This window comes from Martes martes (assembly GCF_963455335.1).
Source record: "Martes martes genome assembly, chromosome: X".
NCBI classification, from domain to species: Eukaryota; Metazoa; Chordata; class Mammalia; order Carnivora; family Mustelidae; genus Martes; species Martes martes.
Window position 1 is genome coordinate 105,787,631 of NC_137897.1, and position 18,111 is coordinate 105,805,741.

An 18,111-nucleotide genomic window follows, 5' to 3' on the forward strand; every position below is an offset into this window, starting at 1 on the left:
CTTGGGAAGCTTAACAATTAGGAGAAACTCAAGGACATGTGAGAAGATGGATGCTACTTTGGCCATTATTTCCAGATTCTATTCATATCATTCTTTCCTACCTAGTTTCTTTTACCCTTCATGTAAATCTTTTGGGAGGTTTGGGGTATTTGTGTTTTGTGGGCTTGGGATCAACTTGTCTTTGACTTGCTCTTATGATAACTAAAGGTTAACCAGTTGCTTAAAAGTTGCCATGACGACTGACAAACTAAACAACAGATTATGACATATTTGTGGGACACCTTTCATAAGTAAGAGGCCTGGTGCAAATGACAGCAGACTGGGACAAGCAAAGACAGGAGCAGCATAAGCAGCAAAGTATAGATCTAAGTAAACCAGCCATCTAAGATCATGGAATATTGCTATGGAACAGCAGGAGATGAGCATGACACAGAGCTCGGTTAGTATAAAAATGCATGAGGAGAGAGGGGGAGAAGTAAAAATAATTTCTTTAAATGTTGTTTGCCACTATAGTATATAGAATTGTTTTTCCAGTACTTGTTCCTTTAGACATTCTAATTTGTATACATACTATGGGCTCCTGGCATTCGGCTACACTTTAGTTAGAGAATTCCTCCTCTTTGATAATAGCTGAATACTTCTTGCCATCTCAAGCATGTAGGCATTTCATATTACGACCTCTTTTCTTGAAAGTCTCTCCATTGCTATTTCCTTGTCATTTTATTATCTATTTTCTTAGTGTTCTTGTACTTAGATTTTTAAAAATTAATATTTGTGATGCTTAGGCATGATGAGATTGTCTATCCGTTCAAAATATATCCATTAAACCTTATTACTTGCCACGAATATTAACAAACTCTTTGAAAAGTAAAATGAGCAGTAGAATGGAGGGAAGATTTACTTGTTTTCTGGTGGACCCACCATTTTTCTGCTATTCAGTTTGGCTTTGACCTCTGTTCTGTACTTTACCACTTCCTTCTACCTTCACCCTGCCTTTACTCAGCTTTAACTGTCATCTTTTGTAACCTTTCCAGGTACCCTGGGAACTTTAACAGATCAGGAGATCTTTGTATCAGCTCAGATTCTACTGCTACCTAATTACATGCCATTAATCTCTCTAGAATTTTATCAGCCGTAAAATAGAAATGACTTGCCTGCTTTACACATTAGCTGTGAATGTCAGATTATTTAAACCTGCATTTATTTGTAAATTAATCTAATAAATATTTATCAAAGTGTTCATGAGTACAGAAATAGTATCTAGAGAAGTATCCAGAGGTGCCTCATCTGTTTTTTCACTTAAACAGGAGGGGAGGGGAACCTTGGCTTTGCCGCTTAGCAGCTATAAATTGGGTAACCCCTCTGGGCTTCAGTTTCCTCCTTTGCAAAACAGGCATTGTGATGGTGACCACCTCACAGAATTACTGTAAGCATGAAATGCAATCACATATTTAAAGTGCTTAGGACAGTGCCTGGCATATAATTAAGTGTATGAAAAATGGTAGCTATTGTTAACCTGTCTTACATCAGGAAAGGAGACTCCAAATCGTCCTCATGTCTGGGATTTAGATAACCCAATTCTGCCTAATATAATTAAGCTTTTCTTATCCTATTCTCAGAATGAATGAGGAATGATTATGATCATTCCTGTCATAACTTGTCATGAACTGTTTCAAGATAATCCCATTATTTTAAGTTCACCACTGATTAGCTAGCTGAGCAGGGTTCATGATTGAACCAATTGAGATAAATATGTGAAGACATTTTTTAAACTGCAAAGTGCTATACCACGTAATGATTACTTTAATTAATAACTCTCATTTCAGTAGTTACACTTGCCTTCCGTGCCAGTCCTCCAAATGGTTCCTTTTTAAAAGGTATGGTTTTACAAAATTATTAGCATGCAGTTCAGATTTCAGTACTCAATGTGGCTCACTAACTGGTGGTGAAAAATTCTAAAAGAGCAATTCTTACAATGTTTGAGCCATGACAGCATTATTAAATGGAAACCCTGATTTGGACGGTACTAAATTCTGAGTTATTTGTTTTAAGTAAATAAGCTTCTCTAACTCAAATCATTTTCTTAGATGAATAGCTTTGAGAAGCTAAATTTTAGTTAGTGTAAAAATACACTTACGATTATTGTTTAAAACCAAACAATGAGATCACATGTAAAACAATGATTCGTCCGCACAATTGGTTCAATCGGGTTGGCGCCCTACCGGGGCACTTTAGGAGCAGGTGGCGGGGCTTGGGTTGGCTTGCTTTTTCTCCCCAGACGTAGAGCATTTTTTAAATGACAATTGTGTAGTGTTGGCTATAACAGAATGGAAAAATTCGTCATGGGAGTTCACAAGCTTATCGGCCTCAGTTATAAGAGGATAATGGGCTAATCAAAACTGGGAAGATTGAGTATTAGACATAGCGCAGGAAGGACAGCGCTCCCATACAGCTTACTCCTCCCCACCCTTTCTTTCCTGAATAACGGTCAGTGAAATGATCCCAGGATTCACACTGCAGCAGAGGAACAACCACGGTGAATCTCCACTAGGAATAAAGAGAGGACTGGGCTTGGGGTAAAAAGGCGGCTCCTAAGACTGCGCGTGCGCGCCGGGTGAGGCCGACAAAGGCGCCCTCATTGACTCTCATTGCTTGCGTAATAAGCGTGCGTCAGCGGGCCGGGCACGGGGCGCAGGCGCAGAGGGGCGGCACCCGACGGATTCTCGAAGGCGACAGGTTGTAGTTTTTGTTTTGGCCGGAAAGCCTTACTTGGGCTTTCCTTTGCTGAGAGAAATAAAGAACGATTCGTGGGGGTGACTAAGATAAATTCCTCATTTTCATTATAGACTTTGAGGTGGAGGATCTTCTCAGCGTTAGGGACCCCGAGGTTGGTAGGGTAGGAGGTTCTGAGCCAGTCCTGCCCCCTACTTTGTGCCCACTGGTATTAGGGATGGTAGGTAGGACTGCAAAGATGAGCGCCTCACACGTCTAAGAGGTTCCTCCTTTCTTTTCTTTTCCCCCCTTTCCTGTCTGTCCACAACTCCTCACCCAGCCGACTTGTCCTTGTGTGAATGGGAGCCAGAAAACCCTGAGAACGTCCAACCAAGCAGTGGTTTCTTCCTCGACGCGGACATGGCACAAGAGAAAATGGAACTAGACTTGGACCTGCTGTCGAGTTCAACCACCACAGATGACATGCTGAGAAGATCCAACAGCGCCCCTTTGATCAGTGGGCTTGGGTGAGCAAGCAGGGGGTGGGTGGCAGGAGGTGGGGAAGGAGACTTCAGATAAAGCATTCCCATGCCTTTCTCCCTCGGGGTTCTACAGGTATCTCCCTTGTTCCTGCTCTCCGGAGATCTCACCCTCAGCTTTGGGGGGAGTGGGATGGGCTGGCTGGAGGGAGAGCGCACACCTGCCCTGAGGCTGACACACATGTGAACCTGGACGTCCTCTTCTGACAGTCCACCAGGACCCAAAAGCAGCAACCTACTGGTGTGGAGCACCACTTTTCTAACTTCACCCCACCTCTTACCCACTCCTTTGAAGAAGCTGAGCATTCCCCACCCTCGCCTCCAGATCTTCTGTGATGACTGTAATTTTCTGTCATTCTCTCAGCTGCTTTGTCACCTCTGACCTTCACCTCCAGCAAATGGAAATGGTTGACAAGCGAAAAAGCTTGGACTTTTTTTTTTTTTTTGCTTGAACCTTTTTTACACCAGTTTTTATTTGAACAAAAAGTTTAGGTACCACAGAAACTTGATCTCCTAAATTTTGCGTTCTCAATGGCCAATACTGCCCCCAACTTGGTTCTTGGGGGTATGTGAAAAAAAATCTTGCTCTTTTTATGTATGAGCCACAGCTATAAATACAAAAATATCGTGAAAATTTTCAAGAGGGAGTAATGGGGGGTGGTGTCAAAAACAGCTCGTTAGAAGGCTGATAATGAAAAGCGTAAGATTTAGAAACACCATTCTAACCGAATGGTTAACTATTTCCTGCACATACCCAAAAGTCTGCCATGACATGTGCTTATAATTTCTTAAAACAGAATTTGAAAGTAAGATCTTGGATCTCATATCGCGGTATCATAAAGTTTTATCAGTATTGTAAAAGTGTTTGAAAAATTCACTCACTCCCTGTGTTAGTAACTTTGCTCCTCCCTTTTCTAGCATCATTCTAATTGATAGGTACAAATCGCAACTGTCAGAAGTGAACTTGGATACCAGATCTACCCTCCTTATTTAACGTATGAGGAAACTGAGGCCCATAAGTCTCTAAAATGACATAGTAATAGAGCCAGTACAAGGAACCTGTACCTCCTGATTCCTAAGCTAGTGATTTGTCCACTACTAATCAACTTCTAAGTTTTTAAAAAAGATTTGTTTATTTTAGAGAGTGCAAGTTTGGGGGGAAGAGCAGAGGGAGGAGGAGAGAGAAACTCAAGCAGATTCTGTGCTGAGCATGGAGCCCGACTCAGGGCTTGATCCCATGACCTGAGCCGAAACCAAGAATCAGACGCTTAACGAACGGCCACCCAGGAGCTCCTCGGCTTCTAAGCTTATTAACTCTAACCAAATGCAGCTTTCTGGTCATTTGAGATAAGGAAGAATATACTGTACAAAAGGAAAAGCAAAGTAAGATTAAGCAAAAAAAAAAATACATGATATTTTAAAATAGAGAAATAAAGGGGCCACAGCTGTGCATGTTGGGCTGAAAACAAGAACATTCTGTAAATCCAGGATTGACTCTAATCCTGTTGTATGAAAACATGAATTGTTATGAACCTGCTCTGCTAGAAGAAAGTACTTGGGGAGAATGTTGGTTTTATTGGAAGCCTTTATGAAATGAAAAAAAAAAAGTTGCAAACAAGAAACAGAGTGATGGCAGTTATCCCTTCATGCTTTGTTTTGTTCTGCAAAGGACTTAATTTTTTTTATCATATTAGAGCACAGTTACAGTGTCAAATTACGTAGCTTCGGCTCCTGATGGATGAAGCAAAATTGGTACAGAAAGGTAAGAGGCAATTGCATATATACCTAGTTAGTAGGAGTTCAAGGTCAAGGAACTGCAAGGTGGACCAGTTGTCAAAAAGAGGTAGCATAAAGATGATACATGACATGCCTGAGGTCAGGGAACTTGGCCAAATGATCTCCTGAGGGCAGATTTTGTGTGGTTGTGGCCAGTTTAGGGTGTGGCCAGGGAAGCGAGAACAGTCTAGAGTAGAATCACACAACACCTCGGTTGAATTCATGTTCACCTCCATTCCTTGCGGTTACTTACGCACACTGCTCACTTCCCTCACTTTCACTTAACGGAGCCTCTGGTACTTGTTGCCTTGCTTCTTTCACTGCTCATTAAATAATTGTTGCACTTCTTTCAAGTAGTTTTCCAGTTTTGCTTGATGCTTCCTGTATATACACACAATCTCTCGTGCCAGCATTTAGAGAATTTATTCCTTAAATATTAACTCTTTAATACAAGTATTACTGTTTTTAAAGAAGTTCTTGCACTGTTTTGTGTACATCTTGTATTAATAAAAATAACCAATGTCAAAAGTTTTGAACCTCTTGGTTCTTTATCCTTTTTTTTTTTAAAGATTTTATTTATTTATTTGTCAGAGAGAGTGAGCACAGGCAGACAGAGACAGACGGAGAAGCAGGCTCCCTGCTGAGCAAGGAACCTGATGTGGGACTCGATCCCAGGACCCTGGGGACTCGATCCCAGGACCCTGGGATCATAACCCGAGCCGAAGGCAGCCACTTAACTAACTGAGCCACCCAGGCATCCCATTCTTCAGGCTCTTTAGCCCTCTACTTACCTGACTTCACTACTGGTGTCAATAACTTTGTTTAAAGGTAGTAGGTTTGTTTTTTCTCTCGTTTCTCTGGCTCTTAGGAGGATTAGAGCGAGTTCTAGGATTTCTGCCAGTGTCTTCCCCCCGGAAATACCTCTAGCCTGACCCTGCATTTAAACTGTTTGAAAGTGAAACGACTGCCTGTGGGTCGAATCCATCCCGCTACTTGATTTTGTAAATAAAGTTTTACTGGAACATGGCCATGCCCATTTGCTTACTTATTGTCCAGGGCCACTTTCCCACTATAGTGACAGACCTTAGTAGTTGGCACAGAGACTGGATGTCCAACAAAGCCCCAAATATTTAGTGTCTGGCCCTTTGCAGAAGTTTGCTGACCATCTGTTTTATTAAATTCTTATAAACCTGGAAAGAGAATAGTGGCCCTATAGAGAATGGTTGCTTTGTGAATATAACTGGCATAAACATATTACAGTTTAGATATTTAGAGCTGCTTATTGGTCATTTGATGTGGAGCCTTGAACATGTGTCTAGTTATAGTGCCTTCACTTTTTCTAAGCTGTAGCACTTAACTCAGTTGTAGATATCACTAGGACTTTAGGAATTCATGTTGAATGACTCCTACCAATTGAAATATATGCTTCCTCAATGATTTTTTTCAGTTATAGCCCTGTTAAAATCGACAGACAAAATTTTAGCGGAGAATATAATTGTGCCAGCCTTAAGAATTCCCCCCGCCTCATACAAAAAAAGTGGAAGTATGTAACTCATTAGCGTTAGCTTTCTTATAAATGACTGCTAGAATCCATTCCTGTTCTTATAGGAGAAAATTACTGGAAAATGAAGTAAAACTTAGACCCATATATACACCTATGTGCTCATAAAATACTGAATAACTGCCTGTTATTTACAAATGACTGCTGCAAAGTTGTATCTCGACTCAGTAAGCTTTTAACTTACTAGGGCAAATAAATAATCAAAGGACTTAAATATATGATAGAGTAAGATCTATGCTTAGGGACGGAAAGAAAGTGCTAGGGAGATTCGAAGAACGGAGTGAGAAATGACAGCAGGATTGGTGAGGAATAAGGAGAATGTTCTTGGAGAAGAAGCGTATGAGATGGGTACTGAAGGGTTGGTAGGAGGCAGACGGGGAGAGGGGAGCTAGATAACTGGGACAGCATTCCGAGTGTATGGAACAAGCTTGCAGACAGAAAAACAGATGTATTCCAGAGAGCTGGTCAACTCTGCCTGGATCAATGGCTCCCAGATATTCATCTGTTGACCAGTGCTGACCCTGAGTGAATTTTTCACCACCCATGTTTTTTTAAAAAGTTAAGAGCAGAGTACTTAAATACGTTGTGATAGAGTTGGCCAATTGTCCTTTCCTGGGCAGGACTGTACTTTATCCTGAGATTGTCAGTTATAATTTTTTTAATACCAAATTGTCCTTTTATAAATGAAACCATGGTGTTGGTAGATGGTAGGATTTTTTCTTTTTTAATGACCTTACTGGCAAAAGAAAGATGGTTAGCAACTGTATGTTTGTGCCAAGATTTTGTTTTGAAATTTTACTAGTCCATGAAATCCAAAAGTCTAGAGCTAAATGGTGGTGGGCTTTGAATGTCGTAGTAAAGAATGGAACTGAACTCAGCTCATGATAAAGAGTTACTGAAAGCTGTGAGCAGGTAGCCTGCCATAGGGACAAAACCGAGATGAAGGGACAAATTAGATGATTGCAGAGTCCGTAGGAAAGTAAAAAGGCTTGGAATTGGTTTTTGGCAAGGAGCCTGAAAAGGATAAGATGGCAGTAAGAGGGGCACCTGGGTGGCTCAGTCATTAAGCGTCTGCCTTCCGCTCAGGTCATGATCCCAGGGTCCTGAGATGAGCCCTGAGTCGGGCTCCCTGCTCAGTGGGAAACCTGCTTCTCCCTCTCCCACTCCCCCTGCCTGTGTTCCCTCTCTCGCTGTCTCTCTCTGTCAAATAAATAAATAAAATCTAATAAATAATAAAAATATAAATATAAAAATATAAAAAATAAAAATTTTTTTAAAAAGATAGCTATAAGAGAGACCTAGCACCTGATTGGATATGGCAAAAAAAAAAAAAAAAAAAAGTGTTAACACTGACTTCTTACCGTCATCGGGGAAACTTGGATGAAAACTACATGGGAACTCTGTATTTTTGCAATGTCTTGTGCGTCTTAAACTGCTTCAAAATAAAAAGTTAAAACAAAAACAAGACATAAAAAGGAAAAGACTTCAGGGTCCCAAACTCAAATAGGGCCGAGGCACCATCGGAAGCTGAGGAAGACCAGCCCCCGCTTCAGCAGGGGCTTAGCTCCCCTCTGTTGTTGCCATGTGGGAATGTGGCCCAGTGTGAACACAGCTTTCAAATTCTCAACAGAAGCTAGAAATCTGGAATCTGGATTATCTGTGGGAAACCTCTCAGCATTTCGAGTGTGTGCAATGAACTTAAAAACATTTTAATACCGAGGAGGTCAAACAAAACATATCTGTGAAAATCTCCGTTCTAGTGACCCCTGCTACTGATTATCCCTCTTGTTCATGTGAAAACTTCAGAGTTGAGAGGGAATTAGGACTGCACATCGTAGCTTCAATCATAAATATTAATCAGTTACAGGTTTACACAGAAAATGATGCATTTCCAGGGTCATGATACTTCTTCTTGGTAGCATGATTAGTGGTAAAGTGGCATGCTTGAGAATTCCTTTCCTTACACGGAGATTTGTTTAGGCTCAGCCAACTAAGGCTTTGTGTGTGCACGTGTGTGGGGGTGTGCATGTGTGCGCACATGCACGTATTCTAATTTCTCCATCTGCACAGCTGTCTCCACAAAGAACCCATTTACATTAACGGCATTGCTATTTAAGTATTTGAAATCTTATTTCTTTAAAAAAAATTTTTTGTAATGGATTTCAAGTGTTTTCTTTTTCTTCGTAGTGATAACTCACAGGTGTTCCAAGCTGACATGGTAACTCCAAGAAATGACACAACGCTTACGGCCCAACATTGTCTGGTAAGAAAATGCTTGTAGCAGCTTCACTGGCCAAGACTTGTGCTACTGGTCTTAACTAGTGGTCCTCATACTTGAGGATGCACCTGGAAGGCTTGTTAAAACAGACTGCTGGCCCTCGACCCCAGAGTTTCTGATTCTGGGGGTCTGGGGCGGGGCCTGAGAATTTGCATTTCCAACAAGTTCCCAGTTTGAGAAACAGGGATCTAAACATCACTAAAGGAAAAATAAATATGTTAACTACAGTTATGATTACTTTGCTGCAGCTGCGGCAGAATTAACTTTTAAATCCCATCTGGATTTAACATTGAGATTTGTTTCTATGTATAAGACCATCTGGCTTCCAATTTTTAAAAGAACATTCTAATTTTGAGAGGAAAATTTACAAGCTCTCCTAAGAGTAGTTTTTAGGCTTTTACTTCAACTTTCATCTCTCATTTATCTTGAATTGAAAATAAGGTTTGTTTTTCATGGTGTTATAATGTAATCTCTAAATTATAGCTCTTATCTACTAATTATCTTGTAAACATAGGAAATATGCTTGTAGATCAGTAAACCAAAACGAACAAATGATTCACTATGTGAATCTTCTTATTAATGTGAAATTCATATAAGATACAGCTAAGTATTTTAAAGTGTATGATTCAGGGGCATTTAGCACATTTACAATGTTGTTCAGCTACCACCCCTCTTTTCTTTCAAAAAGCAGACATCCTGGGGTGCCGGGGTGGCTCGGTCTGTTGAGCATCCGATCCTTGATTTTGGCTCAGGTTCAGGATCGTGAGATCCAGCCCCATGTCGCTCCGTGCTGGGCATGGAGCCTGCGTGAGCTTCTCTCTCTACCCTTCCCCCATCCTCCCTCTCAAAAAAAGAAAAAAAAGCACACATCCTTGTCTTGTTCCCTAGGTGGAAAGCTTTCAGTCTTTTATCTTTGCGTATGATATTAGCTATAGGTTTTGTCAAATGCCCTTTATTGTGTTAGGAAAATACCTTTCCGTTCCTACTTACTGAGTATTTTTATCATGAAAGCTTGTTGAATTGTTTCAAATACTTTCTGCATCTGTCGAGATGATAATGTGTTTTTTTTTCCCCTCTGCTCTGTTAATATGATGCATTACATTGATTTTCTTATATTGAACCACCTTTGCATTCCTGAGATAAATCCCACTTGGTTCTGTTGTATAATCCTTTTAATATACTGTTAGATTGGGCTTGCCATTATTTTGTTGAGAATTTTTCCATATGTATTCATAAGGGACATTCGTCCGTAGTTTTCTTTTCTTATAGTATCTTTGCTGGCTTTGGTATCAGGGTAATGCTGATCTCATAGAATGTGTTAGGAAATGTTCCTCTTCTGTTTTTGGAAGAGTTTGAGGAGGATTGGTATTGATTCTTCTTCAAATGTTTGGTGAAATTCACCAGAGAAGCCATATCCGGCCCTAGGCTTTTCTTTGTTGGGGGCATTTTGAAACAGATTCTATCTCTGTACTTGTTTACAGATCTATTGAGATTTTTCTCCTTTCTCTTGAGTCGTTTTGGTAATTTGATTTTTTTTTAGGAGTTTGTCCATTTCTTCTAAATTATCCAATTTGTTGACATATAATTGTTCATAGATTTCTGTTACATGACTTTTTAGTGAAATGTTATAGCTTGGAACCCATTTTAAAATATTGCCTCCTAATCTTGAAACTTGATATTTTCCAGGGTGCCTGGGTGGTATAGTCAGTTAAGCGTCTGACTCGGTTTCAGCTCAGGTTGTGATCTTACAGATGGTGGGATTGAGCCCCACACTAGGCTCTGTGCTCAGCATGGAGTCTGCTTGAGACTTTCTCTGCCTCTCCCTCTGCCCCTCCTCCACACTCACGCATGCCCTCCTTCTCTCTCTAAAATAAATAAATAAACATTTTAAAAATTTATTAAAAAAAAGAAACTGGATATTTTCTTCTTTGTAGAATGGTATCCAATATTATTTCCACAAAGGCAATATTATTCTGGGAGAAAGTTAGAATTGTTCATTAAACAGATCTTCCTTCTATTTACTCACTCATTTACTCATTCATTTAATGGTATTTATTGAGCACTTGCTTGTCTATCAAAGACCTCCATACCTAGTCATTCTTCTTTTCTACTCAGCCAAGTCAACAAATTTTTTAAGCAATCTCCTATGTATTAAGCCCTAATCTAGTTGCCAGAGAGATCTAACCTAGTGTGAGAGGCAGAGGTAGGAAATGACCTCCCTTAGTTGAGATCTTACTGATGTGTAGAAGTTCACTAGCTTGGGATGTGGACCATAGGGGCAGACAAGATATTTTAAAAAAAAATTGGCATGTGTGAAGGCCTAGAAACAGAAGAGAGTATAGTACATTGAGAATAGAATGTGTAGATAATTTGAAAGAAGTGCATTCTAGCCAGTGTGGAAGTAGAAATGAAGTGGTGAGAGTTGAGATTGGAGATGGGGATTAGTGTAAGTTCTCATAGGGACTTCCAAGTCATGCTAAAGATTTTTCACTTTGTCCTTCTAAGGTCAATACAATGCCATTGAAGAATTCCAAGTCTGTGATTGACATGACCACATTATCATCTTCAAAAGATTATCCTGGCTGCAAAGGGGTAAGTAGGTTGGAACTGGGCAAAAGGAGATAGGAGATGATCGCGTAGGAGGCAAGTACAGTGATCCTGGCTACTGTTATGGCTGTGGACATGGAGAAGAGTGAGAGATTCATGAGATATTTGAAAGGTAGAATCAATTGCTGATAGACTGGATGGAGGGTGGGCCGTGGTGGTGGCGAAGATGACTACTAGGCCTCTGACTTGGGCAACTGATGGGTCTGGCGAGGCCACAGAAGAGGGGAAATTTTGCCAAAAGAGTGGATTTAGAGGGGAAGATAAATTTAGTGTTGGACATGTTCAGTTTGAAGTTCTCTGAGATCTCTAGGTAGAGATGTTAGTTATACTAGTTTGAAGCTCAGAATAGCGATCTGGGCTAGAGACACACATTTAGGCATCATCAGTAGATCCTTATTTAAAGCTATGGGAATGAATAATCTGACCTATGGAGAGAGCATAAAAGGAAAAAAAGAGGCTACAGGAAATGGCTTTAAAGATCACCAGTAGTACCATGAAAATACAAGGAAAATATTAAGTTGTATGCTATCAAGTGGTCAAACATGATAAAAACTGAAATGTGTCCTTTGAGTTACCCAAATGGAGATTACTAATGAATTTCTTATATTCAAAAACAAGTTCTTTGGAGAGAGGGGTGGGGTGAGATGAAGCCGGATTGGATTGGGCTGAAGAGTGCCTGAGAAGTGGGGGCCTCTAAGTGGCGTCATACAGACTAGCTTGGTTATTCACGTACACATTACCCTTTCTGTGCCTTAATTTCCTCTTCTGCAAGATGGGAATGTGGGTTTGTTGATGTGAGTACATTAATCAGTGTAAAATATCTCAAAAAAACTGAAAGAAAAGAGAAAAACTGAAGAGCACATAGCACAACAATGTGAATATACTTGACACCACTGCACTGGTGCATTTAAACATGGTTAGCATGGTACATTTTATGTTATGTGTATCTTACGATAGTCTAGAGAAAAAAAATGCAGGACACCTAGGTGGCTCAGTTGGTTGAGTGTCTGCCTTCAACTTGGGTCGTAATGCCAGGGTCCTGGGATCAAGCCCAGCATTGAGCTCCCTGCTCAGCAGGGTGCCTCCTTCTCCCTCTTCCCCTCCCCCCTGCTCATATGCTCTCTCTCCAAAAAATTAAAAAATGCTTACAGCATATAAAAAATCAGCATAAGGCACTCAGCACTATATTGACACATACTAAGTACTCAATAAGTACTAGATGTTTAATTAGCAATAGTACATATAGAGCACAAACATGTACCTGACAATTTTTTAAATGCATAATTTTCCTTAGGAATTCTAGGCTCTTAATTGGCATAAGGTTCAATTTAATATAAGACATGTTTCAAACATACCATCTTGCAGAACGGTTGTGTTTGGCACAACTGACATCATTCACACTGACTTGATGATGGGAGTTTCAAGATTTAATTGTTTGGCTTACTGTAACAGTGTAATGCATAGGCTTTTATTTTTTTTTAACGATTTCATTTATTTATTTGACAGAGAGAGACACAGCAAGAGAGGGAACACAAACAGGGAGAGTGGGAGAGGGAGAGCAGGCTTCCCGCCTAGCAGGGAGCCCAATGCAGGGCTCAATCCCAGGACCCTGGGATCACAACCTGAGCCTAAGGCAGAAGCTTAACAACTGAGTCACCCAGGCACCCCATAGGCTTTTGTTTTGTTTGAAGTATCACTTCATTATTATTCTAAGACTTACGTAGGTTGTTACTTGCTTTCAGGATAAAAAAGCTGAATTTTCCGGGAGAATGACATGGTAATTAGAGTGCTTTCGGCAGAAGTAACAAAATCCTGATATATCCCATTACAAAATAGAAATCATTTTTTTAAAAATGCACATATGGTTGAGTAATAACATGAATCCTAAGTGTAAGGGTGCTTTCCCCATACTAGACTGTCCTTAAAATTGGTGCCGCAAGAACCCAGAGTTCATAGAGACAGAAAGTAGAATGGTGGTTGCCAGAGGCTGGGGCTGGGGGTGGAATGAGAGTGATTTAATGGGTATAGGGTTTTGGTTTTGCAAGATGAAAAGAGTTCTGGAGATTGGTTGTGTGGCAGTATGAATATACTTAACACTACTGAAGTGTCCACTTAAAATGGTTAATATGGCAAATTTTATGTGTATTTTATCACAATTTTTAAAAAATCAGTGCTGCTTTTCGTGTATTTCAAGATAGGTAAAAGTGTTTTAGAAAAAAAATGCAGTGGTAGAGGTCATTGAAGAACCACGAGAGCCATTTAACATGCAGATAAAGATGCACATTTCCAACCCTTATAAAAATCTGCTCTCTCACAATTATTTTCTTAATTAAGCTGCAGTAGTTCCCTCCACACTCTCAGAAAATCACTCCACCCCACTTCTGATGAGCAGAAACCCAAAGTCCTCTTCTGACCGTAGGGATCGTGCCTTCCCCTGATTATCCCTTCTCTGTGTTTCCTAAGAACTCCAGGGTTGGTGTGCCTGTTCCCCACTCTTCCACTAGGAGTTCTCTTCCTGGCACCTCTGTTGAATTTGGGGCAGCCACATCTCTTCTGCTCTCTACCCCCTCCTACTCCAAGAAAAGCATGAGAAATGTTTCTTCTTCCTTGCAGAAATGATTGTGCTCTTCTTGAGCACTTTATCCCTTTTAATTTTATGGCTACTGATATTTATCTGATTAGGTTTTGCTTTTCATGTGCCAACTACAAACTAAACTTAATTTACGGCCCACCCAGTAGTAAGTGTGTAATACATTCCTGGCCCTGCTTTATGCTCCATCCTGCTAGCCTACATTCAGTTCATGTTCAGGATCAGTCATTGCAGGAACTAGGCAGAGGCATTGATAAACATAGCGTACAGCTCCTGTTCCAGATTTGCTAAGTGCTTTAGCTCTAGTAAGTACAGAAGGAATGGGTTAAAAATAGCAAACATAGTAAAGTTAAACTTGTTTTCAAAGAATTTAATGTCTTTACAATATTAGTTTTCTGTGGTTTCTCCTTTAAATGGAACTAAGCTTGATCTTTCCTTTCTTAATTCCTTCGGTGAGGGTAATGCTTGGGAATCTGCTTCACCCAGCACGCTCCCCAATGCCCCCCATTCCTCCCCAGCCCCATGCCCTCCTTCCTTGGTGCAGGTTCTCTTGCTTCTTCCCAAGAACTCCTCTCCGCTCCTAGAGTGTGAGAAACAGGCGCAATGAGAAATGTACATAAAAGATACCAGTGAGGTTTATTGATGTCTCAGAAGTGCTTTCTTTCTATTTTAATACTCTGTTTCATGTAGAAAAATTATCTAGGGATGCCTGGGTTGCTCAGTCAGTTAAGTGTCTGCCTTTGGCTCAGGTCGTGACTCCAGGGTCTTGGGATCAAGTTCTGCATCTGGGCTCCTTGCTCAGCCGGGAGCCTGCTTCTCTCTCTGCCTCTGCCGGCTGCTCCTCCTGCTTGTGCGGTGTGTCTCTCTCTCTCTGTCTCTCTCTCTGACAAATAAATAAATAAAATCTTCAAAAAATATATTTTAAAAAGTTATCTAAGGTAATTCCCTTGCAAACACCACCTGTAGTGCTTAACCTGTGGGAGATTGTCTTCCAGAAGCCACCTTTTCTCCAACTAATTTTCCATGTTATTCCTAAAAAATCAGCCAAGTTCAATATGTGGCTTATGAGTCTATAGCTCAAGTTCAAATCCTACCCTCCCCAGACATTTCACACTACATTCCTGTTGATCTCATCAATTTTAGTCAGGCAGTCCTCAGGATTTTCTAGATAATGTTTTTTTTTAATAATTTTTTTTAATTTTTTATAAACATATAATGTATTATTAGCCCCAGGGGTACAGGTCTGTGAATCGCCAGGTTTACACACTTCACAGCACTCACCATAGCACATACCCTCCCCAATGTCCATAACCCCGCCACCCTCTCCCTACCCCCTACCCCTGGCAACCCTCAGTTTGTTTTGTGAGCTTAAGAGTCTCTTATGGCTTGTCTCTCTCCTGATCCCATCTTGTTTCATTTATTCTTTTATTCCTACCCCCCAAACCCCCCATGTTGCATCTCCACTTCCTCATATCAGGGAGATCATATGATAGTTGTCTTTCTCCTATTGATAATTATTGATAATAATTCTGATAATATTCTTATATATATATATATATATATATATACATATACATATATATATATATCTCCATTCATCTGTTGATGGACATCTAGGTTCTTTCCATAGTTTGGCTATTGTGGACATTGCTGCTGTAAACATTCGGGTGCATGTGCCCCTTCCTATCACTACATTTGTATCTTTAGGGTAAATACCCAGTAGTGCAATTGCTGGGTCATAGGGTAGCTCTATTTTCAACTTTTTGAGGAACCTCCATGCTGTTTTCCAGAGTGGTTGCACCAGCTTGCATTCCGACCAACAGTGTAGGAGGGTTCCCCTTTCTCCGCATCCTCGCCAGCATCTGTCATTTCTTGACTTGTTAATTTTAGCCATTCTGACTGGTGTGAGGTGGTATCTCATTGTGGTTTTGATTTGTATTTCCCTGATGCCAAGTGATATGGAGCACTTTATCATGTGTCTGTTGGCCATCTGGATGTCTTCTTTGCAGAAATGTCTGTTCATGTCCTCTGCCCATTTCTTGATTGGATTATTTGTTCTTTGGGTGTTGAGTTTGCTAAGCTCTTTATAGATATTGGATACTAGCCCTTTATCTAATATGTCATTTGCAAATATCTTCTCCCATTCTGTCAGTTGTCTTTTGGTTTTGTTTACTGTTTCCTTTGCTGTGCAAAAGCTTTTGATCTTAATGAAGTCCCAATAGTTCATTTTTGCCCTTGCCTCTGTTGCCTTTGGCGATGTTCCTAGGAAGAAGTTGCTGCGGCTGAGGTCGAAGAGGTTGCTGCCTGTGTTCTCCTCAAGGATTTTGATGGATTCCTGTCTCACATTGAGGTCCTTTGTCCATTTTGAGTCTGTTTTCATGTGTGGTGTAAGGAAATGGTCCAGTTTCATTTTTCTGCATGTGGCTGTCCAATTTTCCCAACACCATTTGTTGAAGAGGCTGTCTTTTTTCCATTGGACATTCTTTCCTGCTTTGTCGAAGATTAGTTGACCATAGAGTTGAGGGTCTATTTCTGGGTTCTCTATTCTGTTCCATTGATCTATGTGTCTGTTTTTGTGCCAGTACCATAGAGTCTTGATGATGACAGCTTTGTAATAGAGCTTGAAGTCTGGAATTGTGATGCCACCAACTTTGGCTTTCTTTTTCAATATTCCTCTGGCTATTTGAGGTCTTTTCTGGTTCCATATAAATTTTAGGATTATTTGTTCCATTTCTTTGAAAAAAATGGATGGGATTTTGATAGGGATTGCATTAAATGTGTAGATTGCTTTAGGTAGCATAGACATTTTCACAATATTTGTTCTTCCAATCCATGAGCATGGAACATTTTTCCATTTCTTTGTGTCTTCCTCAGTTTCCTTTGTGAGTACTTTATAGTTTTCTGAGTATAGATTCTTTGCCTCTTTGGTTAGGGTTATTCCTAGGTATCTTATGGTTTGGGGTGTAATTGTAAATGGGATTGACTCCTTAATTTCTCTTTCTTCTGTCTTGTTGTTCGTGTAAAGAAAGGCAACTGATTTCTTTTTTTTTTTTTAAAGATTTTATTTATTTTATTTGACAGAGAGAGAGAGAGATCACAATTAGGCAGAGAGGCAGGCAGAGAGAGTGAGAGAGGGAAGCAGGCTCCCCGCCAAGCAGAGAGCCCAATGCGGGACTCGATCCCAGGACCCTGAGATCATGACCTGAGCCGAAGGCAGCAGCTTAAACCACTGAGCCACCCAGGCGCCCCAGAAAGGCAACTGATTTCTGTGCATTGATTTTATATCCTGACACTTTACTGAATTCCTATACAAGTACTAGCAGATTTGGAGTGGAGTCTAGATAACGTTTTCCAATGGGAAATTCTAAACCTTTACCTAAAACTAACCAGTTCCTTCCCATCCCTTAGATTTCAATTAAAGATAATCTCTTCCAAAAAAAAACACAAAAAACAGTAACAACAAAAAAAAGATAATCTCTTCCAGGAAGTCTTTCCTAGTTAGTTCGGGACACTTTGCCACACCATGCAATTATCTTCTTTTGTTTTTTTATAATATGTCATCATGATATAGCTAAAGTACCATAATTTCTTTTTAAAGATTTTTTTTAATTTATTTGACAGACAGAAATCACAAGTAGGCAGAGAGGCAGGCAGAGAGAGAGGAAGGGAAGCAGGCTCCCTGCTGAGCAGAGAGCCCAATGCGGGGCTCGATCCCAGGACCCTGAGATCATGACCTGAGCCGAAGGCAGAGGCTTTAACCCACTGAGCCACCCAGGCGCCCCCATAATTAATTTTTATAGAGCATGTGTATATATTGAAGTTCAGGTTAGCGTGTCCTTGCAATTAGAATGGGTGCTGCTGGGTTTTTTTCCCATTAATTATGTTTTATACTGTGCATATATTGCTTTATAATGAGAAAAAAGTAAGTCAGTTTCCGTTGGGAAAAAAGATCAGGATGAATAGGTGGGACTCAGAGGGTTCTTAGGGCAGTGGCACTATTCAGTATGATACTGTAATGATGGATATGGGTCATTATACATATGTCCAG

The 18,111-nt window shown here is 40.4% G+C and overlaps 1 protein-coding gene across 2 annotated transcripts in view; it reads left to right on the top strand.

Annotated features, from left to right (window-relative positions):
- Positions 1-2,699: 2,699 nt before the first annotated feature.
- Positions 2,700-18,111, top strand: part of LOC308337654 (P2R1A-PPP2R2A-interacting phosphatase regulator 1-like) — a 61,637-nt gene continuing 46,225 nt past the window's right edge. The window contains exons 1-4 of one of the 2 annotated variants that reach the window (XM_080795782.1): positions 2,700-2,736; positions 3,053-3,239; positions 8,776-8,851; positions 11,372-11,458. In XM_080795782.1, the coding sequence (XP_080651908.1) occupies positions 3,133-3,239; positions 8,776-8,851; positions 11,372-11,458 (270 nt within the window). In that variant the 5' untranslated portion in view covers positions 2,700-2,736; positions 3,053-3,132. Of the gene's footprint in view, positions 2,737-2,796; positions 2,888-3,052; positions 3,240-8,775; positions 8,852-11,371; positions 11,459-18,111 lie in introns of those variants that run through there. The other variant, XM_080795781.1, reaches the window with a different exon arrangement.